At 35.6% G+C, this 26,068-nt stretch overlaps 1 protein-coding gene across 3 annotated transcripts; it reads left to right on the forward strand.

Moving 5' to 3' along the window:
- The first annotated feature begins 3,854 nt into the window (after positions 1–3,854).
- Positions 3,855–20,781, forward strand: LOC147393181 (uncharacterized). 3 transcript variants are annotated; one of them, XR_015181970.1, is made up of 11 exons: positions 3,855–3,981; positions 4,202–5,200; positions 9,706–9,790; positions 9,884–9,979; positions 10,115–10,267; positions 10,802–10,909; positions 11,051–11,170; positions 11,789–11,914; positions 12,433–12,516; positions 12,600–12,847; positions 20,539–20,781. XR_015181970.1 is itself a non-coding variant. In XM_086455234.1 (10 exons), exons 2-10 carry the CDS (start codon positions 4,221–4,223, stop codon positions 12,723–12,725), a joined length of 1,878 nt encoding a protein of 625 aa, XP_086311360.1. In that variant the 5' UTR covers positions 3,855–3,981; positions 4,202–4,220; the 3' UTR covers positions 12,726–12,893. The 3 variants fall into 3 exon arrangements, 2 of the variants coding, with proteins under 2 accessions (XP_086311360.1, XP_086311361.1); XM_086455234.1 differs by lacking the exon at positions 20,539–20,781 and having other exon boundaries at positions 12,600–12,893; XM_086455235.1 differs by lacking the exon at positions 20,539–20,781 and having other exon boundaries at positions 3,906–3,981; positions 4,219–5,200; positions 12,600–12,893.
- The last annotated feature ends 5,287 nt before the right edge of the window (positions 20,782–26,068 follow it).

Below are 26,068 nucleotides of genomic sequence, written 5' to 3' on the forward strand. Positions count from 1 at the left end.
GGCTATGTATATTGAGGGTAGGGTGGCTTGGAAGTGAGGCTATGCTCACAAGTGCACACGTGCCATTTTTTTTTTTCTTTTTCATTTTTTTTCATCGACCCCCTTACAAATATATAACACAAGCGACAAAAAGTAAATAAATATTACAATGGACATATGAAACAAAATAAAAATGAAACATAGGAAACCACAAACAAACCATGTTAGTAAATAAAAGTCTATATTTTTTTCTTTTTCAAAATGACCGAGTTATCACGAGGGATGAGCCAAAGTTTCCCAGTGGAGTCGCCAGCTGTAGCCACGTGATTTTCGTCATTACGACGGCCACAACTACTAAAATTGGAGTTGCCACCATTCAAATTGAAAAGGGGTGTGAATGGTCACCCGGTGTGTATCTTTCAAAAAATTGCCATTTTTTGGCGTTAGTGACTCGCAACGGATAGGGTTGATCAAACCTAGAGGTTCGGGCAAGCGGCTCGGTTGGAGAAAAGGGAAGGTGTTAGGCACCCTTTTCTCCCCGCCAAATGGCGGTAACCTCAAAGAATTCGGTCATTTGATTTTAAAAAATAAAAATAAAATAGAATGTCACATGGGTGCATTTGTACCCTAGATAGGGGTTTAATTTTGGCTTGATCATAGGGTCATTTCATTAATGGAAATGACCCTTATGAACCTTAGCCTTGGGGTCTAATCATCAAAAGGGGTAAAATAAAATAGAAGAAGGGGGTGTTAGAAGAGGGAAGAGTAGAAGGTTAGAGAGAGAGGGGGGGAGTTTAAGACCCACCTTGTAGCTTCAAGGTTCTCCTTTCTTTTCTTCCCTTCCTTCTTCTTCTATGATTCTTAAACCCTTAGTGTAATATGAGAATGGAATTTCTTTTTTAGAAGATAGTGTGAGAGAGTGATAGAGAGGAGTAGAGAAAATATTTTCCTTGTGAGACTTGGTATAACTTGATGATATTTTGTAACCCCTTTTGGAAGGAAGGAAGAGGGTATTTATAAGAGTTGAGAGAAGGTTTGGGGGCATAATGGGGTTAAAATGTGAGAGAAGGGGTAATGGCATAGGATTTATGAGTGAAAGGTGTGAAAGTTAAGGTGAAATGGAGGGTAAATATGTAATGAGTAAAAATGAGTGAGGTTTAGATCCAAATGGGTTGGATCCTACCCAAATCCATTTGGGTAGAGTGCTTGATGGGTTGACATGAGTGATGGTTGGTGGTGGAGTGGGGGTGTAAGGGGGTGGTTTAGAGAATGAGTGTTAGGTTGGTTGATAAGGTGAGGTGTGTAGATTTAGGAGAATGGGTTGTGTAAGAGGTTGTTAAGTTGGTTTTTGGGAGGAGAAAGGAGATGATGCCATGTGGCAATCATGATGAGGGGTTGAGGTGAATCGTCCATTTTTTGTAAACCATTTTTGATGAGGTTAGAAGTTTTGGAATGGGCTGATTTTTGGTGATGATGATCTCCTCACCATAGAGATCATCCTCACCAAAAATCAGCCCATTCCAAGACCTCTAACCCATGTTTTGAAAAATGTGTTTGCCAAAATGTTTGCCAAACTGTTGGCCATTGAACGCTACTCATATATATATATATATATATATATATATATGGGAAATGTTCAGCACCCTAAGTTTTACCACACACTTTAACAAACGTTTTTTGTCCTACATGGGTTAGAAGTTTTGGAATGGGCTGATTTTTGGTGAGGATGATCTCTATGATTAGAAGATCATCCTCCCAAAAAATCAGCCCATTCAGAAATGTTTAACCCCATGTTTACACGTTGAAAAATTGTGGACCGTCCACTTTTTGTAAACCATTTTTGATGGGGTTAGAAGTTTTGGAATGAGCTGATTTTTGGTGAGGATGATCTCCTCACCATAGAGATCATCCTCACCAAAAATCAGCCCATTCCAAAACTTCTAACCCATGTAAGACAAAAACACGTTTGTTAAAGTGTGTGGTAAAGCTTATATATATATATATAGGGAAATGTTCAGCACCCTAAGCTTTACCACACACTTTAACAAACGTTTTTTGTCCTACATGGGTTAGAAGTTTTGGAATGGGCTGATTTTTGGTGAGGATGATCTCTATGATTAGAAGATCATCCTCCCCAAAAATCAGCCCATTCTGAAATGTTTAGCCCCATGTTTACACGTTGAAAAATCGTGGACCGTCCACTTTTTGTAAACCATTTTTTGATGGGGTTAGAAGTTTTGGAATGAGCTGATTTTTGGTGAGGATGATCTCCTCACCATAGAGATCATCCTCACCAAAAATCAACTCATTCCAAAACTTCTAACCCATGTAAGACAAAACACGTTTGTTAAAATGTGTGGTAAAGCTTAGGGTGCTGAACGGGACCCATATATATATATATATATATAGGGAGGCGTTCGGAGGCATCAGTTTCGTCAGCCATTTTAACAAAAGTTACCCGACCGTTGGATATAATTAAATCGGACGGCGTGGATTGAAAATTAGCTGATTTGCGTGTAAGTTATAAAACCTCCATTATTTACAGCGCCATCCTTAAACTTTTAAGGATTTAGTGATACCTCCCCTCAACTTAAAACCCAAAGAACGAAGAAAGAAGAACAGAGAGTTTTGTTCTACACCAGTTCTCTCGTTCTCTCTTGCTCTCGTTGAATCCTCCCTCCCTCTCTGTTCGAACGGTCCTTCTCTTCGTTTTCTTTGCTCTCCTGTGTATGTTATAACGACAACAAAAGAATGAGATAGAGATAGAGATATAGAGAGAGTGACCACCATTAAATCTCTATTTAAACTCTGTTGTGTGTGTGTGTAAGGGAAAGAGACGCAGAGAGGTATAGAGAAATGTATGCAGAGACATGTCTTCTGTTCCCTTATTTTCAAAGTTTCTCACAAGAGATTCAACAAGTTGAGGGTTTTCTCAAAACCAGAAAACCAATTTTTCGAATGTAAATTCTTTATCTTTTTCTCTCTTTTATGATTCTTTGATTGATTTGCATTTTTAATTATTTTTTCCTTCACTGATGCTGCTTCCTCTATTTTTCTATCGTGTCTCAGATGCAAATCTCGGGTTTCGACGAGAGAGAGGAGCCATTCGTGTTCGTGTTCGTGCTTCGTCGATGGAGTTGCAACGAGAGAGAGGAGGGTTTCAACGAGAGAGAGTGAGAGTGAGGAGGTTCGAGGGTTTCGGCGTCGCGAGAGAGAGAAAGAGAGAGAGAGAGAGAGAGAGAGAGAGAGAGAGGTTTTCGTCGAGGAGTTGCAGCGAGAGAGAGGAGGGTTGTTCGAGACTTTTAGAGAGAACAGACGAGAGAGAACGTAATAAGCACTCTCTGCTGTTTTTTAGTCAGGGAGGTGACACTAATAAGTCAAAAGATGAGGGATGGCGCAGTAAAAACCTATAAATTATCATTTAAACGTAATAAACAATCTCGACCGTCCGATTTAATTATATCCAACGGTCGGGTAACTTTTGTTAAAATGGCTGACGAAACTGATTGCCTCCGAACGCCTCCCATATATATATATATATATATATGGGTAGCGATCCATGGCCAACAGTTTGGCAAACATTTTGGCAAACACATTTTTCAAAACATGGGTTAGAGGTCTTGGAATGGGCTGATTTTTGGTGAGGATGATCTCTACGGTGAGGAGATCATCCTCACCAAAAATCAGCTCATTCCAAAACTTCTAACCTCATCAAAAATGGTTTACTAAAAATGGACGGTTCAGGATTTTTCAACTTGTAAAATGGGGCTAGAAGTTTTGGAATGAGCTGATTTTTGGTGAGGATGATCTCCTCACCGTAGAGATCATCCTCACCAAAAATCAGCCCATTCTAAGACCTCTAACCCATGTTTTGAAAAAGTGTTTGCCAAAATGTTTGCCAAACTGTTGGCCACGGATAGGGACCCTATATATATATATTTTCCTTAATCTAACTGTATAATTTATTTCTAGGATTTCTCAGTAATAGAAGGAAGAGCATAGGTATTTTCTCTCTCTTGCTCTCTGATTGTTTCAGAATTTCTACGATTTTCAGATGTTATAGATTGATTAATACGTATTCACATGATCTAGAAATTCTAGGGTTTCAGATCTGATAATTTTAGTGGATTTAATTGCTTGATATTAATTTAGTTTTGTAGAATCAGTGACGTTGTATTGAAATTTTCTCTTACATGTATTTAATTTATTTTTCTTTGTATAGTTAATTGATTTAATCAGAGATGTTGGAGCAATTACTGATTTTCACTAGAGGAGGTTTGATTCTCTGGACATGTAAGGAGCTTGGAAATGCCCTTAAAGGATCCCCAATCGATACTTTGATCCGATCTTGCCTCCTGGAGGAACGATCAGGCGATGCCTCCTACAATTTCGATGCTCCTGGCGCTGCTTATACCCTCAAGTGGACATTTAACAATGATCTTGGCCTGATTTTCGTGGCTGTCTATCAGCGGATCCTTCATCTTCTATATGTTGATGATCTCCTTTCCTTGGTTAAGCATGAATTCTCACAAATTTATGATCCAAAACGGACGGTTTACAATGATTTTGATGACATTTTTCGGCAACTTAGGAAGGAGGCCGAAGCTAGGGCAGAGGAAATAAAGAAATCGAAGCAGGTAACAAGACCCGCAAATGTTTTGAGTGTGAAGCAAGGAAAGGCTGCGATCGCCCGATCCGACGGTGGTGGAAAGCAAAAGAGTAACGGTTCTAGTAAGGATGGTGGGGACAATCAGTCATTGAAAGTCCGTAAGTTGCAGAATGGGAATTCTAATGGGCATCCGATTGGAATGGAAAAATGTCGTGCGGATGTTGTTGTTGTTAATGGTAAAGAGAATGGGAGTTCTGATGTTGGAGCTTTCGATGTAAATAAACTACAAAAGCTAAGATCAAAAGGTGGGAAGAAAAATGATACTGTTGTTAACAAGACTCTTAAAGTGGAGCCAAAGAAAAAAATTACAAAGAAAAATAGAGTTTGGAATGATTCACCTATGGAGCCAAAACTGGATTTTACAGATCCTGTAGATGAGAGAGGGGATGAGAATGTGGAAGTTGTGGCAGCGAATCACGGTGAAAGTATGATGGACAAGGAGGAAGTTGTTAGTAGTGAAAGTGAAAGTGAAGATGATGAGGAAGCAGAGAAAGGGAAAGGCAGCAAGCTCAATGAAAAAAAGAAGGGGTGGTTTTCTTCAATGTTCCAGAGGTAAATCTGTTGCCCATGATCACTCAATTGTTTCAGTTGCTAGAATTATGTTGATTTGTTTGCTTCATTTCAAATCTTGATTGTTTTAATCTACTTCACAAAATGTCGGATTAAATGTTTCAAATTATTCCTGTGTTTGTTTTTCATATATTGTGGTTTGATTAGTGTTTCACTGCATAATATGGCTCGGTGATCGATTGAATAGTCTATGATCTGACCTCCATTAAGCTTCCCGTTGCTTGAATCTGTTTTTATTATTATTTTTTTATAACAAAAAAGTTATGAACTCCTTTTACCTATAATTTTTTTTTTTCTATGATCTGATGGTAGCTTAATGTGATGTTTTAATGAGCATATAATTTCAGCAGTGCTTTGATTACATAAGTATGAGGTGCCATGACGGTCAGGATCTGTTTTCAATTCATTATTTTTGATAAGTACATAAGTGGAGGTGGAGATTTGATGCTACTTCAGTGGTGGTATTTACTACTCACTCACAGAGACCTTCAATATATTTGTTTTAGCAAATTGAGGGTTTCATAATAACTAGGGTCCATATAAGTAAATGTTGGCTTTTGTTAGTACTTTGCATGTTTGGTATTTGTAGCACCTAGAAATCGACTTATTTCATTCTATCAAATGTTGTCAATTACCTCTAATTACTAGTCAATTAGCTTGACTTGAATTAAATGAATAGATGGTTAAATTTCGAATCAGATATTTATGAAAACGGATATACCAATATTTGAATTTGTATCCGAAACACATTTGAATATTAAAAAAAGATATCTTAATTCGAAAATTAGGATTTTGATGATCCATTGATAACCCTATCAATAGCACCCATCAAGAATCCTCTAAACCCATCAAGAAATCACCTGAACCTAATGTTGTGCATATAAAACCTATCCAGATTCCTTCAAAACTCATATTTGAAATACACAACATTCAAACCCACCCCATGTCAAACATAACCCTATTTCATACCCCTAAACCTAATTACAAAACCCTATTGCAAAATTCTGCATTTACGCTTTACAGCCTAAATCTTTTTACCTTAATACTTCAATCCTTTTCTTCACCTAACTCCCACTTTTTAAAGTAGAATATACAAAGAATTGGTAAAACCTAGGTTGTCCTACATCAAAGCTCTGATGCCAATTGTTAAACAAAATAAAATCTGACACAAATGATTCTTTATTCACAAAGAGAAGAAAAAGAAAGAAAAAAGAAAGCATAAAGTAAGAATAACCAAAAGGAAGTAATAAGACAAACTAATCAAAATCATATCAATTAAAAAATTCTCAAATTTTATTTTGTACGTACTATTTTCTCCCTTTATATATTTTAATTAAACTTATTCTACAATTAAAACACTAAAGGACAAAATATACCAAAAGACACATTCCTAGTAGGACAAATAAAATAATTTTACTTTTAATGGATAATAAATTAAGAAATGTAGGCTGATTCTACTTTAGGAAGAATGAGGAAAGTACTAATTAGGTGAAGAAGAAGATTGAAGTGTTAAAAATGTCAAAACGTTAGTCCTAAAAGGTTAAGTGGTAAAGAGTAAATGCAAAGTTTTTTCAATAAGGTGTTGTAATTGAGTGTATGGGTATGAAATAGGGTTATGTTTGATGAAGGGACGATTGAAAGGTTGTGGATTTCAAATTTGATTTTTGAAGGTGTTTGGATATGTTTTATATGTATTAGGGTAGGTTTGGATGATTTCTTGATGGACTTAGAGGATTCTTGATGAGTTAAAATCAGAAAAAAAGAAAAAGAAAAACAGGAAGAGAAGATTAAAGAAGAAGATAAGAGATTATTTCCATTAAACAATCAATGTGCAAATTTACTTTACTTGATGGATGATAATGATTGGTTATATGAAAGGAGTTTCGGGCATATAAATTTGGTAGCTTAAGGTTTCTTACACAAAAGGGTATGATTATCGATTTACCCAAAGTGATTTTTTTGACAAAGTATGTGAACCTTGTGTTTTGGGAAAGAAGCATCGAGATGTATTTCCTGTTGGAAAATCCTGGAGAGCCTAAATTTGTTGGAATTGGTTCATTCAGATTTATGTGGACCACATTGGAGGTTACTTCAAATAACAATAAAATGTATTTTCTTACTTTCATTGATGAATTTGTAGAAAAGTCTGGGTTTATGTTTTGAAACAAAAATCAGAAGCCTGTAATATTTTTATAATCTTCAAGGCTTATGTGGAAAAGCAATGTGGGTTTAGTATTAAAGTGCTGAGGACTGAGGAGTGACATGAGTGGGGCATGCCTTGCATATGATGAATTCTATAATAAACCTGGTATTAAATTCAATCGACTGACAGATACACTCCTCAACAGGATGAGGTAGCTAAAAGGAAAAAATAGAAAAATTGTGGACATTGTTAGATGCATATTGAAACCTAAAAAATTGTCAAAATATTTTTGGGTAGAAGCCATTGCATGTTCTATTTATGTGTTGAATAGATATCCAATAAAAAGTGTATGGCAAAATCCTACTAGAAGCATGGATTGATTAGAAGCCCATAGTGGAACACTTTAGGGTGTTTGGGTGCATTGCATATGGACACATGCCTGATCCAATAAAAAAGAAGCTTGATTATAAAGGCGAAAAAGTGAATCTGTATTGGGTACCTAATGTTACAAAGGGATACAAATTGTATAACCCAAAATCTGGAAAGCTAATTGTTAGTCTTAATGAGCATGGAATGTAGAATTGGTCCCAAAGTGAGAGAGGACCATTGGTATAAGATATGAATGATACAAACATATTGAAGAAAAAAGTGTGCAGCCTACTTTGACTACAGTAGCTGAGTCAACGGTTCATGGAGAACCATCTAGTCGTCCTCAATATAATCATGTCATGCCTGCTCCTTTACAGGATTATATTGTCAGTAATGATGATATTAGTTCTAATGAAAAAATTGTGAATTTTGCTTTATATGCATATTGCACTCCTATGATATATGATGATGCATTTTTCACATTTATCATCAAGGTTCTTTCCAATTTCATCAAGGCATGTTTGCATATGCAAACCAAGTTGATGGTCCAAAGTCCAATTGCCAATTTTGTAATTAATTGGTTGGGGCGAATTTTTAGGGATATGAGAGTCTTTTTTATTAATGGGTTGGTCGAGCACTGCTCGAAGGTCAAGTTTTTGGCATCCTTACAAAGCTTCTGTCAATCAATGCATTTGAAAAGTCAAAGAGATGATGGGGGTGATGGCATTCAACGATCTTAGTTTACGGAAGATTATTAGAAAATTTCTATAATAATTTTCTTCTAGGTTTCTTAATTTATTACATCTTAGAAGTAGAATTGTTTTGTTTGTTTCCTACTAGGAATTTGTCTGTTAGTAAAATTGTCTTTTGTTGTTTAAAATTGTAAAAGAAGTTTAATTTTAAAAATTCATGTATCCCGAGAAAGGTAGTAGATAAAAGACATGTTGAGAGAATTTTTTATTTGATAATATATTTAGTTAGTCTGTCTTATTCATTCCTTTTGGTTATTCATTTACATTTTCTTTCTCTTTCTTCTCCTTGTGAGTGAAGAATTGTTCATTTTTCCTTCATCAAACTAGTTGCCTCCCTTAGCTTACCTTTTGGTTAGATATAGAGAGATAGTTGTTATATCATCACCTTTAATATTTAGTCAGTTATGGCTTTTTTATAAGATGTCTAAACTTCAAACGAAGCAATGCACTAAAGATATTCCTACTTTTCCCCTCCATATGCCACAGATGCAATGAACTAATGACTTCAAACTTTTATCCTTTTTCATTAGTGAAAATATATGATACTTATTTCTGATTAAGAACTATTATGTATGAGTAGTTTATACTCAATTGCTATTTGTAGTCCTGCTTCTGGGGCCCACATGGATATTTTGTTCGACTATCTGATCCCTCAATGTGTATTTATTGCCATGATCATCACTAGCAAAAATTAGTAAATTCCAACATAGCTAATCATATGAAAAATTGAACTTAAGTAATGGTGTTGAGTAGAATGTTAGAATGAGCTTATTTTATTTTTTGAGGATGGTCTTCTTAAGTATAACTCAGTTTATGGCTGGTTTGTCTGACATGATATCCATGTGATTTCCACAAGTAGGAGTACAAATAGGAAATAAGAATAGGGAGTAAGTTTAGACTAGTTCTGTATGTACTGGTCCAGTCTGGATAAATTTGGACAACGATTGTAAAATTAAGGGAGATAGTTGAGAGCAATTTTGATTCAAGGCTTTTGAGTTATTCCTTCTCTCGGTTTATTTGTGATAACCACATGATTTTTCTGAGTTCCCAACTGATGAAGTATCTTAGATTCCTTTTGGAAGCCATTCTTTGTGGTCCAATGAAATTCTTTGTGGTCCAATGAAATTAAGTTTCTTTTGGAAATATTTAACTCACTTATATGGTGAAGCTTTTCATGATTTGGTTCTAAGAACAAAGCTAAGAATCACAATTCCTGATTTCAGTATAGCAGGGAAGGCGAATTTAGAGAAGTCGGACCTGGAATCAGCTTTGAAAGCTCTTAAAGATAGGCTCATGACCAAGAATGTGGTATGCTTATCTTCTTCAGTGTTTAAATTCACTGTGCCATATATGTTTATCAATCCTGGTTATGGAATTTCATCATTGTGGCATTTTACACAGGCCGAAGAAATAGCTGAGAAGCTCTGTGAATCAGTATCAGCTAGTCTTGAGGGTAAAAAGCTGGCTTCATTCACAAGAGTATCATCGACAGTTCAGGTTTGTAAGCTTAGTTCCTTTTCTGCAGAAATTATCATCAATCATCAACTGCTGTTGACTTGACTGCATTATATATCTTATTGTTATATATATAAAATTTAAGCTTTATATATGAGGATACAATAATGTCTGCAGACAGCAATGGAAGAGGCTCTTGTTCGTATTTTAACTCCTAGACGCTCTATTGACATACTGAGGGATGTTCATGCTGCCAAGGAGCAAGGGAAACCATATGTTGTTGTTTTCGTTGGTGTTAATGGAGTGGGAAAGTCTACCAATCTTGCCAAGGTTAAAAAACAGCATCTCTCTCTCTCTGTCTCTGTCTCTGTTTAATCTTGAAAAACACTTTCCTTAGTAAGATTTTAAGGTCATTTTGCTCAAATGGATTACCACATTAGCATTCCAACACCACAGCCCTCTAGATTTCATGGAAAAACTTAGATAAAAGAAATCAAAAAATCAAAAAAATAGTTTCTTTTGAGCTTGACTCAAAGGTTTTGAAAATGGATGGGCTACCGAACTTCCACCTCACTCCCAAATTTAAAATTAAAATTCAACGGTGAAAAAGAACTTTTTTTGGATTTTTTTTTCGAAGTTCATAAAAATTTGTTCTCTATAACCCTGAAGCATCAGATCATGTTTTTGGATGCCACAAGTTGAGTCCAAGGACCCTTAGTAAGGGTGAAATCCTTATTAACTTAGTAAGGCTAGTCAGACTCTTTTATCTTTTATCAGACTAATTTTGATGACACTTTTATATCAGATGTAGGCCCATTCGTACTTTCTAAAATAAGCAATTTTTGGAATGTCATTGTTCTGCAGGTTGCATACTGGCTACTGCAGCATGAGGTCAGTGTCATGATGGCTGCTTGTGATACATTCCGGTCAGGAGCCGTTGAGCAGCTTCGGACTCATGCACGTAGACTCCAGGTAGGACACTGATCACACTGGCCAATAATGTTCAACTTTGGGCCTCTGTTGGCCCAAGGAGGAGAAATTTGTAAATGTTGTATTTGTTGCAATCTTGGCTGTACTGAGTTAGTTGTAACCAATGTACTGCCTTTTCTCCAGATTCCTATATTTGAGAAGGGCTATGAAAAAGATCCCGCAATTGTTGCAAAAGAAGCCATCCAGGAGGCTACTCGCAATGGTTCAGATGTTGTTCTTGTAGATACAGCTGGACGAATGCAGGTATCATATTAACTTCCAGAGAGTTCCACGATATTCTCCACATCATCTATACCTACCCCAACTATGGGGAGTGAGCAACATGAATCCTACATTGCTGTTTCAATTCTATATAAAGCTATATCTTCTGTTAAGGCTTGTCTCTTCGGATCATACGCTTGCTACCTTAATCCCAGATAGTTTGGGATGCTACAACATAGATTAATTCATGTTGGAGGATTATTTTTTGTCTGCATCATTTAAATATGTGGCACGCATTTAGATGGGACTAGGAAAACCAAACACTGATGGTTCTGAACTAGATCACCTTTTGCCAAATTGCCAAATAATTGATCAATCTCTAATCCTAATCTTCTCTATTGACCTTTTTCTGTGAAAATAGGATTATTATGATGATCAAGTGAGCATATTTTGGACATAAAAGACCTGACCAGTCTTAATGGTGGTGCTGTTGCCCATGTATTTGCAGCATGTCCTGTCTCATGGACTGTTATTTGCTGTGTACAGGACATGTTCTCTTACTGGAATTAGCACAGTTATATCAGTTTGGTTCTTGCAAATTGCAAATTTGTTTTGTACGGGTATGTCGAACTGTGTAAGATAAGTATATTATGTTCTCAGGATAATGAACCATTGATGAGAGCACTCTCCAAGCTGATCTACCTCAACAAGCCAGACCTGGTCCTGTTCGTTGGTGAAGCACTGGTTGGGAATGATGCTGTGGATCAGCTATCAAAGTTTGATCAGGTCAGTATTCGTAATATTTAAAGGGTGGGGAATAATTTATCTGAAGTAAGTTTTACATCGTTTTTTATTTGATTAAAAAATAAAAATTCATTTAGGGTGTGTATGAGGGCAGATGACAGTTTTTATTGGGAAATCAGTTCCCGGGAATTTTGTTCCTAAGAAATTGATTTTCTCTGAAAACATTTGCCTTGATTGCACCTAGAAAAATGTCAGAAAGAAAGTTGGTTTTTAGTTTTGGATGTGTGAGTAATCAAAGAGAGTCATTTTCCTAGGGGGTTGGGTCAAAGAATATTTTCCAACCAAGGCGAGAAAATTGTTTTCTTGGGGATTTTCTTGTGGAAATGCTCAATGATAGGCCTGCAAATTGCGTTCTCTCAGAAAATCCATTTTCCTACTGATTTTCCTGTGTAATCATACAAGACTCTCCCTCGGAACTTTGGGAATGAATTCTATTATTATTATTATTATTATTTTTGTGTGTTTTAAAAGAATGATTGATTGAGCAAACTCACTTGCAGAAACTGGCGGATCTGTCAGCCTCACCTAATGCCAGGTTGATCGATGGAATCTTGCTCACAAAGTTTGATACCATAGACGACAAGGTACGAGTTTTTAAAATAGCGGTAGTTGATGTGTTCCATACCATCTGTTAATTTTAATAATAAAACTTAGTCTTGTGATGTAGGTTGGAGCTGCACTTTCGATGGTTTACATCTCTGGAGCACCAGTGATGTTTGTTGGCTGTGGACAATCCTACACAGACCTGAAGAAGCTCAATGTCAAATCTATTGTCAAGACCCTCCTCAAATGAGAATGTATGGTTGGTCGTTTGCTATACCTTTCACTCAATTGTTGGCTTTGCTTCACATATTTAAACTTATGCTGCCAAACTGTCTCCCCTCCCCCCATGACCTCATCATCTTGACATTGGAGGTGAATCTCCCAACTTTATTTTTAGTAAAATTGTTATTTATTTTCAGTTGGTTTTACTTTTCATTGTTACATAAATTAGTTCACAACATGGAAACCAATCAAATTTGGTGATCTTATATAGGGTAATTTAAAAAAAAAAAAAAAAAAAAATTGGGCTAGGCAGATCCCCAACCAGAAGAAGGGAAAAAAGAAAAAAACTACAATGTCTCGTAGGTAGGGTCATTGGGATCCTTGGTTATACAATGTCCATTAGCTCTAAAGGAAACTCTCTAGGCTCTCTTGGGTGACTTCCTGTGGGGTACATGATAGAAGCAAGAGAATCTGCTGCTGCCATGTTCATTTCTCTATAACTGAAATTCCTATCAACTTTTTGATGTGGATGTGGATGTGGTCTTCATGCATGTTCAGTTAAGCAACAACTAGAAGATTTCTCATCATGAGTCATGTAATTGCACTGTGAACCAAACCAGCCAGTACCACCCATCCCACTTTAGGATTCCTGGCTTTAATCTCTCTCCATGTTCTGGGCCACAGTGTGTCATATAGGGCTTTATGAAGATCCACTTTTGCTACACATCTGGGAGGGAGGGCATATATTCCTACCCTTGATGAGTAATGCATAATACTTGATTGGTTGGGTCTCCCAACATTTAGCTTGAATCAATCTGTAGTGTTGTCTAGGACCTTGGAGATACAAATTTATACACTATGGATCTGTATCTGTATTCGCTACTTTACTTTGTTTCTTCACTTTAGGAGTAAGAGAGTTATTATTGCATTCACATTCTGAAAGAAATCTTGCACAGCACAGCAGCTACATCTTTGGAATTGTTAGATGAATATTGTTATTATCTCAGAGAATGGGTTGATTTCTTCCGGGTCGTAGTAACTAAGTTTGGATCCTGCAGCAATTATTATTCGGTGGGGTTGGGGTTGGGTCAGTTTGGTTTAATAAATCAAATGAATCTTAGTTTAAGATTAATCAATAAACTTGGGGAAATTTCTGGGATTATACATATGATATTTTTGGACCTATCTTATTCTTGAGTTTTGATTGAGAAGCTTGAAGAGGTAGCAGCAGTTTTAATTCATTGGCTGGTTCTTTTATTCGGAGAATCTTTTTGAATTTTGTGATGTTGGTTCTTTTTTACATTTGTTGTCATCATCATCATGAATATGTATGTATATTACTCTATCGATATGTCATCATCATCATCATGAATATGTATGTATATTACTCTCTACTAGAGGGAGTTTATCCCATGCAGTGGGAAGTCCCAAAGGCTCAAAGGTGGTGTCGATCTTGAGACCGATTCACAGAGCATGTTAACAGAGTTCAGATTGGGTGATTAGTTAACAATTTCGTAAAAAAAATTAGAAATATTTCAAGGATATACAAATGATGTTTTTCAATTTATTATCAAAATTCATCATCATGAACCTCCTAAAAGATTTTTATATAGAAGAAAATAAAGGGGGCATTTGCTTTGGATTCTAGAATCTAATTCTGGCTCATAATCAGATTTTAAAATTTGATTGTTTCTCCTGATTCTCACATCCTATTTACTTATGACGATCTTGAAATACATTTTGCAATAATAATAATAATAATAATAATAAAATTATTATTATTTTAAAAATAATGATATCGATAATATAATAATATAATAAATAAAATTAATCATTAATAATAATAGTATTATAATTATAATTATAATTAATAACAATAGTAGTAGTAATAATAACAAAAGCAATAATCATAATAATAATAATAAGAATAATGATAAATGCACGTGGTTTTGATAAGCGATTGATGTGTTAATGGCGCGTAGAATCACACATCTTTTTCTTATGTATCCCGATGAAAAAGATCTATGATTTTGTACCCTTGTCACGTACCAATACCGCGTGCATTCATTACTACTATAATAATAACTAATATTAACATATAATTATAAAAATAACTATAGTTAATAGTAGTAGTAATAATAATAATAATAATAATAAGAATAGGCTTTAAAATAAGAATACAAAATCATCATAATTTTTTAGATAATCTTAATCTTAACATCTTTCATAACATATAATTCATTTGAAAACTGATAGAAAATGACCTAAATATCATCTCTTTCAAATCTTTAAAAAATATTTAATTTTTTCTTGTAAGAGTCCATTGTCTTCAATCTTTGGAACATGTTTTTACTCACATTTTCAATTTCAAGAAGTGTAGTCGGGTAATTTTTTTCACAAGATCAATTTTCAGAAATAATGTTAGCCAAACGGGATTTAGGATTCTGAAAATTAGTTTTATAATCTGATTTTGACAATCCATAGTTAAAATCAAAGAATCAGGATCTACAATCCGAACCAAATCGCCCCTAAATATTTTTTGAAGGAGGGAAGTAAAAAATGTTACCAAAAATAGAAGAAAAGAATTTTATGAAATTTTGGAGACAATGGGTCAGACCCGATTTCAACTTTAACAAGGATGCAAGAACTTGCAGCAATTTAGTTTTGGGAGCCTTGGCTCTAAAAATAGAACACTCTATATTGATCGGAAAATAAAAATGTGAAGTCCTCTATTGGAGAAGGAATCGGCACCTTGGATTTATTAATTGAACTTTTATTTATTATCCAAAACCTCATCTAGCTCTGCCTTTCATTCTCAACAGTTAAATTTGTGACTGATTGGAGTCACTCACCCATCATCTGAACCTTCTGCTTGACATAAATAAGTCAAAGATTTTTTATGATCAAAAAAGGAATTTTCCCTTAGCATTTCCTTCTTATTACAAGGGTATGGAAAAGGAGATCTTTTTGGATAAATGCAATAGAAATTGTATTCCATTAATAAAGCGGAAGCCCTAGACAGGAAAATTTTGTTAGAATTTTTACTAAGTACAAAATTCATTCAACATGAACATTCAAAGTTACTTTTCATCGAATTGGACCAATATGTATCTCAAGAAAGTTATCATGCTAATGATCATACATTTAGAGTGTTGCGACTCTCACTTGCAAGGTGGATTAGGTGGCGCTAATGTGGACAGATTTGCATAGATTTACGGATGAGAACAAATTTGAACCTTTTTTATTTTATCTTTTATTTTTCTGTTGTTATTTTATAGGCATAGATTTCTTATTCTAATTATCCAACTAGGGAAATATTGTTATAAAACGAGCAACAAGCTTTGTAATTTGGGGGTGGGGGGGAGATAAAAAGCTATTTAGTCAAGGAGTTCAACCAAACTCGAATATGCCTTTTCTTCTTCTTCTTCTTCCTCTTCCTTTTTTATTTATTTAGCATCGTTACAACTAATATCAGAGCATTCCGATCCTCAAATGACCACTCGTGGACAAGAAAAGTAAGAAAAATTTGAGCGCTTGGAACATAACTCTCATCATTCAAGGAAAAGATGGAAGATCAACACACACAGACCACACAAAACTTCACAGAAATCAGGGCACAAATAGTGGTGTTGCAAAATCTCGTTCAAAGAGTGCTTGAACAAGACAAGGGCAAGGCACCAACAGTTTCGTTGGAGTCACGAGAGATCGGGTCCAATCATGATATTTGATTCGAATCTGTGGAAGTAGTTCGTGATCAAAACCTACTACCGCCACCACCTCCATTGGCTTACCCTTGTCCTCAAAAGGTCTTCCAGCATACCGATCCCAATGTATTCCAAGGGGATGAAACTGCATTTCTCGACCTTTGATGGAACATAACCATTCATATGGTTAGCTCAAGTAGAGCGCTATACGTGTTTTCACAAAATCCTTGAAGAAATGAAGATGGAAATCGCAAGTTTCCATTTCGAAGGAGAAGCCTTCGAATGGCATGAATGGTTGTTGCACTATGTGGGCTACCTTCCATGGCTAGCCTTCAAAGATGCCCTCCTGGTAAGATTTGGACCCACCAAGTTCGTCAGCTTTGTTGGCGAGTTCACCAAGCTTAAACAAACCAGATTGTTGGATGAGTATCAATAAGAGTTTGAGAGGTTGTCTTGTCATATTATCGGAATCTTGCAAACTAATCTGGTGGAGACATTCCTGAGTGGACTTCATGAAGACATTCGTTATGATGTAGTTGGTCAACAACCTGTCACATTGGTCCAAACCATCGCTTTTGCCTAGCTATTCGATGAGAAGTTGGGTTCTCAACGACGTCGATCTAAGTTAGGAAAAAAACCAGCAACAAACCCAATCCCATCTAGTCCTCTAGCCAAAATAAAACCTCCCAATCCCAACTTTAAGAGGTTGATCATTGTTGAAATGCAAGAAAGGCAATCTAAAGGCCTTTGTTATAACTAGGATGAGAAGTTTGGGCCCAACCATCGTTGCAAGGCTTAACAGTTTTGTTGCATTGGATAGGTTATGACAAATGAGGTCAGCACAACTAAACTAACCGGGGAACTTGAGGAAAACCTAGATAACGATGAGGAATCAATTCCACCCCTTTTGGCTGAGATCTCTATTCATGTGTTGGGGGGACAGTAAACACCACGCACTTTTCATGTACAAGGTTTAGTGAAGAAGCAGCCCATTAATATTCTCATCGATGTAAGGAGTACACACAATTTCATTAATGATCAACTTGGACGAAGGCTCGTGTTTCCAATACAAAAGGGTGATGACCTAAATGTTGCAATAGCTAATGGTCATCATATGATCACCTCCGACATGTGCTCCCAACTCCCAATTTCAATTCAAAATCATATATTTTATGCATGTCTACTTTTTAGATATTGGAGGTTGCGATATGGTGTTAGGCATTGAATGGTTATGAGCATTGGGTCCCATAACTTTTGATTATAACAAATTGGGTATGTAATTTCATGTTATAATACCCTGAATTTTCAATTCGTATCTCGCAAAAATCAAATAGGAAAATTTTGAAAAAAATTCTAAATGAGGAACTTAGGGTAAAACACTCAGATTTTGTTCTGTTCATTTTTAATGAAATCTGACTTCTCCATTGGATTCAAAATGGTTAAAAAACATACTTTAGCCTGTAAACATGCTCGAATTCGAGTCCGAACGGAAAAGTTAAAAAATTCTCGATTTTCATGTCGAACAAGACTTAATATGGTGAATTTTTGTTAGAGTAGGAATTAGTAAAATCTGATTGTACCATTAGGTCTGCTACAAAAAATTATAAAGAATAGAGTACTTATTTATCCATTTCCGAGTTCGGGAAGTCAAAATACCACAACCATAGAAAGAAGTTAAGAAATACCCATTTTGCCCGTCTAAGTTCTTATAGAAACGAACTTAAAAATCTTTTATTTCATTCGTTTTTCTCTAACGACCCAAAACCCCAGTCGACTCTAACCCAAGCGCTTCAACCGTCTTCTTATCAAGATCTGTCGCGAACGAGTCCTCGTTGATCATCGACGAAGAAGAAGAAGTTGTCGGTGTCGATGAGCTCTACATTTTCATGGCTTTTGATCTTCATTTATGTTCTTCTTCCCCATTCTCCGTAAAAACTAGTCACAAACCAGATAGTGGGTTTCGACACATTCTATTCAGGGTTTCATCTACTTAACGAAAGATTTATCCTCCATTGTAGAAGAGAAAGAGAGTGCCGTCATTAAGATCTTCGCACTGTTAACCTCAACTCCCGTGCTAGCTCATCATTTTTGACAACTATGAACTTTGGTAGGGGATTCTCAATTTCTATTGGTAATCATAGATTTCGAAAATTTGCATCTAGGGCTTTTATTGAAATTGTGATGTTGTTTTAAAATGTAGATTCCTTTCGTTTATTTCAAATTCACGCGAGACCTACATGTTTAATGGGTGTTTAATTGTATTTTAACAATTGATTTGTGGGTGAGATAATGGACCGAAGAACCGAGGAAGAAATCTGAAAATTGGTTGAAAATCCAAATGTTCGCGCAAGTCTGTCAATACTGGTGGTGCCACCTCCATAACAATGGTTTTGCCACCACCAACATTGGTTTCACATTGTGTTGTTTAACTATTTTTCCAACCTTATTTTCATTAAAAATATATAAGTAAATGTCATATTTTTATTGAGTTTTCCATGTACTTTAAATTCTTTAATGAAATTAAGGGCTTATCCTTCATTTGGAAACAATGAGAATGGTTTAAAAATCCAAATCTCAAAGAATCAAAATCTAATTTTTAGTTCCAAGAACAAAACATAAATTTCGACGTTTTTATCAGATTTTAAAATTTGAATATTTTTTATGTTACTTTGAGTTGAGGTATAAAAATTACATAGTGTCGATAATTTTATTCAAAGCTTTTATGTCCAAAAACCCATTTTTAATTTAAAGAACTTTGAAAAATCGCTTTTTCGATATTTAGCTAAATTTTCACCAAATTTTCATAATTTTGGTGGTTTGGTTCTGCGCATTGTAGGGACTCTGTTTTGATTAAATTTATAATAGTTTTCAATTTAATTGTCAAAATGAATTCCAAGGTTTCGAAAAATGATTTAATATTCAATGAACTCATTGAGTAGAGGAATATCGAAAAAGAAAATTGTGTTCGAAAAATCAAAATGTAAAACACTAGAAAAAAAAGGAAAAAGGAGATGAAACAGTAAAATGTTAGATTATTCCTAAGGGGTGATGTCTGTATTTTACATTGTTGTGCTATGTGTAGGTTGATGATCGAATATTCAGGGATAAGTACTTTTGGTTGCATGTTTATTTACTTTCTGTAGCGCAAGACGTAGTTTAATTTCCTTACTATTATTTAATTTAGGTCAGGGCCACTGTTGCATGGTAAAAAACTGGATATCTACTATCAACTATGTAATATTAATTTCTCATTTATTTTCAAAGAAAAATGATATATATATGTGTGTGTGTGTGTGTGTGTGTGTAGCTATTTTGTGAGTTGTTAAAGAGCTTGTAAATGCATGAAGGGATAGTCCGTCATATCATCCGGAGTGATATACTATCCTAGGATGTACAATAATCAAGCTCATACATGTATGAAATGCATATGAAAGTGGAGTCACAATTGGAATTTGGGTTTATTTCTTTATATATTTACCAATGAACTTGTAATGTAAAGGTGGTCGTATATGAATGGGGATGTAAAATGGGAATCACATGCATGCCTGATAGGCATAGACGAAGATGATTGGTCAATGATCACTAACAATCTAAAGTAATCGAATGCTCTGACACATCGAAAAGAGACCCATTACTTACAATCATGTCAAACGGTCAGCCTGAGCCGAATAGATGGTTAACCAATCGTGGTACGTTATAACACCGTCCATAAAATTAGGAACTAAGAACCAGTATAGTATTGCAGCATCATGTCCTAATTGGGAGTGATCTAATCATGAATCCCAATTATCTAATTTCACTACTTTACCAGTGTGTATTATGTATCTGTTGCTTTATTTTGAATTATAAAATGGAATGCATGTTTAATGTTTCTATTTTGTCAATTAGACCTGTATAAGAAGAAAATGTTACAGTGAGTATTGCTGATTGATATATTGTGAATCTTTCAAATATTTACTTGCTCATCCCTGACTATATGTACTAGTTATTCGTTGTTTATTCTATAAAACTTTGCATGTATTAAAATGATTCAGTATGCTTACTCGTTCATGTTAAGAGAAGTTATTAGTGAAAATTGGTTATTTACCTATTGGGTAACTATTGTTACTCACCTTTTCCTTCCCGTTTTTTTTATAGTTCAAAGCTTACAGTTGACGAGACAGGCGTGGAGCCGGCAAGTGAGGAACATTTGGTTGGTTAAATAAACGTCCAGAGTTCGTTATCCGGTGAGTACTAGGGCTATACCTAGCCGCGTCAGTTTGCCCAGGTTGTATATAGATTTTGGGTCAAGTGTTCGGACTATGTTAATGAGAGAACATTTTTGTAATCTTGTATATTTTTACTCCTTCCATACTCTAATCTATCTTTATGGTTTTCGAAGTTTACAATCTTCCATTATTGTATAGTTTTGGCATATATATATTGTTGTATATTGGTATATCAGGTTTTTGAGTACATTGGAATGCTAACATAAACATAGAAAACCATGTCAAAATCTCAGAGCACACCTAATATCTCGAGTTCTAGCATGGGGATTTGTGTTGGTGTTTTGGGAGTGCCACAGAGTGGTATCAAAGTTCATTAGTAGTTTCGTATTGGGATTACTAGTTCTTCTGTGTAAGTCCTTAGAGCCTAGTAAGCATAGAATAAGCTCTTAGGTTTATTATGTTAGTGATGGAAATAGTGTCCGTTACTAAATTCCTATTTAAGGTAGTAATTAGTACTTTCATAAGAACGATTTTGGCCTTATCCTAATCAGTGCCTTGTTGCTGATATATAGAATCGAAATGAGTAGATGAGGCAGAGGCAGAAACGTAGTAGAGATGGGACAATTTTCTTATCAGACGCTCGATCTAATAATGTAGCTAATATCATTCATAGAACAGATAGTTGAGACGTAGAATAAGTTTTGAGAGGAGATACTCAAGTCATAGGCTAAGTTAGTCGAGGAAGTGGATGAGTTGAGAGAGTGTCAGATTTCTTCATAAGAGACAGACCCTAGTCCACCCCAGGTTCCACCACCGGGACCACGGCCATATGTTTTACCTTTGAGGGATGAGAGAGTTCCCCAGCTCCAAGGGAAGGCAAATCAGGGGATGTGGTTATAGAACTTTTATGTCCACAAAGATTTGAGAGGTCTTCCAATTTGGCTAAGGTCGAGGAGTAGGTTTTGAAGATCCGAGAGATTCTGAGTGCATGTAGTGCTTTAGAGATTAGTGGGTGACGATGGTGACATTTCAGTTAGACGGAGATGCCAGTCATTGGTGGCATTTTGAGAGGAATGTATTGGGAGATGGGCTATTCGAGTGGGTAGACTTCGAAAGGATGTTTCTTGACATATTTATATCTAAAATGACTCAAGAGATCAAGTACTAGGAGTTTTCGGGGTTGGTGTAGGGTAATCTATCAGTTACCAAATACGAGCTAAAGTTCACTAGGTTGTCACAATACGTGCCCGAGCACATTTTGATAGATTTACAGAAGACTTGTAGATTTTTTAGAGGATTGCAACCCTACCTAAGGGCCAGGATGTCGGTGATCGAGACTACTAGTTACAGGGACACGATGAGTCGAGCTTAAAGAATTGAACGGGAGGAGATGGAGTTACAGACTTCTAGGGGGCAGATCAACTGACCCCAGATATTTTTTCTTCCCAGATCAGATTCGCCCAATAGGCTGCTATATTTGAGGCTGAGTGCCTTTGGATCATCATATCTACAATACAGAGTTCCTTCACCGTCGAGTTTTAGAGCCCTTGGGGCTCCACTGAGGCCATCAGGGCCTAGGAGACCAACAGGGCAGATTAAGAGACCATAGGCTCTATTCTACCGACCTTCTTCTTACTAAGACCCATACAGGCGAGACCACCGACATGCTTCACGTGTGGCTAGGTGGGACATTTCAGTAGAGAGTGTCCTCTATTACGATCGTAGGCAGGGGTTACCCCTTGGGTAGGGAGAAGGTACTTGTTTCAGACGAGGTACAATTTTAATTTTTAATGTGAATATTCGAGTTCTATTCAATACTGGTTCCTCCCTTTCCACTGAGATTGTATGACTACTAGAATTAGAAATTACTGACCTGATACGAGTAATGAAACTATCAATATCATTGTGATACTATTAGGTAGCCTAGAAATTATGCTGAGTTTGTGTAATTAGGATAGAGGACCAGGAAATGATTATCGATCTCATGATATTAGACTGTTACGACTTCGACGTTATCTTAGGGAATGATTGATTAGTACAGAACCACACCCATGTCGATTGCTTCACGAGATCAATTATTCTTAGGAGACTGGGGTACCCGAGGATCAAAGTTCAAGGATTTAAGTATGTAAGAGACGACTCTCCATATAAGCAGTCGAAAAATTTGAAAGTATTAGAGATAGAAACGCCAGTGTGTATGGTAGAGGTAATCAGGGAATTTGGGGATGTTTTTTAAGAAGAATTACTGGGTTTGCCATCGTGTCGAAAGATAGAATTCTCAATTGAATTGGTGCTAGGCATAAGGCTTATTTCTATTACACCATATTGAATGGCCTAGTAGAAATCTGAGAGTTGAAAGTGTAGATTGATGAGTTTACGAGCTTTGGGTTTATTCGATAGAGTTCCTCACCATGGGGAGTACTGGTTCTGTTCATCAAGAAGACAGATGGACCACTACGATTGTGCATTGAATACCAGAAATGGAATCAAGTGATCATAAAAAATAAATACCCTTTTAGCACATTGATGATTTGTTTGACCAACTGTAGGGCCCAATATTTCTTTTTGATCGATTTGCGATTTGGGTACCACTATTTGAAAACTCAGGAGGTAGATATTTTGAAGATTGCATTTTAGAAGTTGAAGAAAAGATTGACTACCGTTTCGATTGTAGTATCTTCGATTTTGGGTGAGGGTTTGACGATCTTCACTGATGCATCTGGGATTGGTTTGGGAGTTGTATTAATGCAGTTTGGAAAATTAGTGACATACGCATCTAGAAAATTGAAGAGTTATAGATATTGTATGTAGTATTGGGAGACAGTTTATTGGATGTGATTAAAGAAGATGTATAGGTTGGTTGATGTAGGGTAGAGTGGGAAATATATATATATATATATATATATCTTGATTTAGAGTTGGTTGGTAAAAAGATGTGATGTAGGATTTATTCTCTTGTATTGGATATTAAATCATAACGTTTATGAAAAAATTCTTTAGGAAATATCATGATAGATTGACTATGAAATATTGAATTGAATATAAAGATATTGGTGTATTGGGAATAGAGATTTTAATGCAGTTTGTGAATTTAGTGTCAGTGAATATTTGTATATAGTAGGGTGTATATTAAGTGTCGAATGTTGTGTATTATTTTATTAATAATTATTAAATAGTGTGCAAATAGTAGTGGCGTGTTTGCAGTAAGACTGTGTGTTGAGGAGTAATGTTCATTGTAAGTACAAGCAAAGTATAATAGATGGTGTAATTGGTGAGAGAAGTAAATATAAAGGATAGAGAAGATGTGAAAAGATGGTTATTGATAGAGATTGGTAGTGAATTGGTGTCATGTGAGATGATTTGGAGTAATTAATTGATGAATATATTGAGTTGATGAAATATAGGCACATAAGGTTTATGAGTTGAAAATGAGATTGGCTTGGAATCAAGAATATATGATAATTGAAGATAAGTGTTATTTATTATATATGTTGTGTTAGTAGGGTGATGATGAAGCTCAATAAAATATGGTGTGTGATTGGAGAGATAGTACAAATCGAAATAGTTGGCAAGGTAAAGTTAGGATTTGTGCAATATGAGAAGTGATGTGATTGTAAATTCAATTGGGTATGCTAATGTGGTTTTACAGATTGATTTTACCATCGCAGTTTGAGCAGGTTCACAATGTGTTCCACGTGTCCATGCTGAAGAAGTATTTGTCAAATCCTTCACACGTGGTTGATTTGCAGGATTTAGAGGTAAATGAAGATGTGTTCTACGAAGAAGGTGCAATACAGATATTTGATAGGAGAGTAAAACATCTCAGATCTAAATCTATTCCTCTAGTCAAGTTATTATGGAGATACCACAACATTACTTAGCTTGCTAAGTATCCAGAACTGTTTTGAGATTAAGGTATGATTTCAATTTCGAGGATGAAATTTTTATTAATGGGGAGAAGATGTAATACCCCGAGTTATTAATTCGAATCTCGAGAAAATAACATAGGGAAATTTTGAATAATGATTTTTTATTCCTAAAAATATAGAAAAGAGAAAGGAAATCTTAACGTTGGGTTTCTTCAGAGATTTGAGAACCAAATAAATAATGGGGTTGTTGTAACTTTCAAGGATGGCCATAACTTATTCAAGATGAAAGAGTCGACAGCCAGATAAAGATCTATGAACACAAGAGTGAGCCAATCTATTGTGGGCTAGACCTGGATCAGATTATGGACCCTTGATGACTAAGAAAGGAATCCGGAATAGTAATAATTATGGAATAGGTTTTGGATTCTCAACTAGAACTATGAATGTCACTTCCATGAACATCGATATTGCTACTACTTGAAGGGGCAGAAGTACGACCTGAAAGATGAACACTAGAATGAGAAGCAGACCCACTCTAGGAAACAAATTGAACAGACCGAACCACTTGTCATGTTCTCCAACGATGGTAGTCTGGTTGAGAAAGAATCCTTATTGGACATAGTAATGAATTCCATCTACAAGTCTGAAGATGATGACGATGAGGTCAATGTTGTCAGTGAAGAATCAACAAGGTAGGGAGCGACTGGCATATCAACAAGAAAAGATGTGGGTGGACTGTAACTTAGTGTCCCCATTGGATGGTTGAATTTGCATGGGTGGATCTGATTAGGATCCTTCCATTGTTGGACTCTTACTGTACAAATCCAAGTGTAATCTTGCAACAGGAGGGAAAGAGGTTGTGAGTCTAGAATGTTATGGAAAGTTGTATCGAATGGGAAAGTATCAGAGAGAATAATCTATAACTATGGCATTTCTCTCTTTTTATCTGGTTTTGCGGCTATTTTCTTTTCTTATTTTAGAAAAAAAAAAACCAGAAAGTAAAACTTTTCTCCAATTTTAAAAAAAAAAAAATAAAGTAAAGTACAACTTTTCTCCAATTTTTAGAAAAAAAAAAGAAAGTAAACTGAAATATCAAATTATAAATAATGGGTTCCAGCAACACGTTCCCAAGAGTTGTGGAAAATTAAAATATCAAACAATCAGAGAACATTTCACAAATATGTCTAAAATTTATGGGAAACTAAAATACCAAGCATTCCTAATGGGATTTTAAAAAACATACACAAAATTAAAAATTAAAATACAAAATAATCACTAGCATGCAAAAAAAAAAAAATGTAAGAAAAAAAAAGAAAGTTAGGCCAACTTTGCAATTCATCAATCTTTGAGATTTTCAAATTTGATCCTCAATTATCCCTAGTAGAGTCATCACTGAAAGCGTCATTGATCCATGAGTGTGGATCCAATTTTTCTTTTTTGAGAGTCGCCACCTAATTTTACGGTCTAGGAACCAAAACACAACTCTAAATATACAAGGACCACAGAATTACGAAAAGATTATAGGTACGGGATCAGGTTACAGGATTGGAAGGTGTTAGGTACTAATCCTGCACGTCGAAAATCGATCTA

This window comes from Akebia trifoliata, chromosome 10 (genome assembly GCF_017979445.1).
Source record: "Akebia trifoliata isolate Shusen 1 chromosome 10, ASM1797944v1, whole genome shotgun sequence".
Classification (NCBI taxonomy): domain Eukaryota; kingdom Viridiplantae; phylum Streptophyta; class Magnoliopsida; order Ranunculales; family Lardizabalaceae; genus Akebia; species Akebia trifoliata.

Coding starts and splice junctions, on each gene's coding strand:
- LOC147393181 (XM_086455234.1), top strand. CDS start 4,221: ATGTTGGAGCAATTACTGATTTTCACTAGAGGAGGTTTGATTCTCTGG. Junction 10,268..10,801: donor AGTCTACCAATCTTGCCAAG/GTTAAAAAACAG, acceptor ATTGTTCTGCAG/GTTGCATACTGGCTACTGCA. Junction 11,915..12,432: donor AGCTATCAAAGTTTGATCAG/GTCAGTATTCGT, acceptor ACTCACTTGCAG/AAACTGGCGGATCTGTCAGC.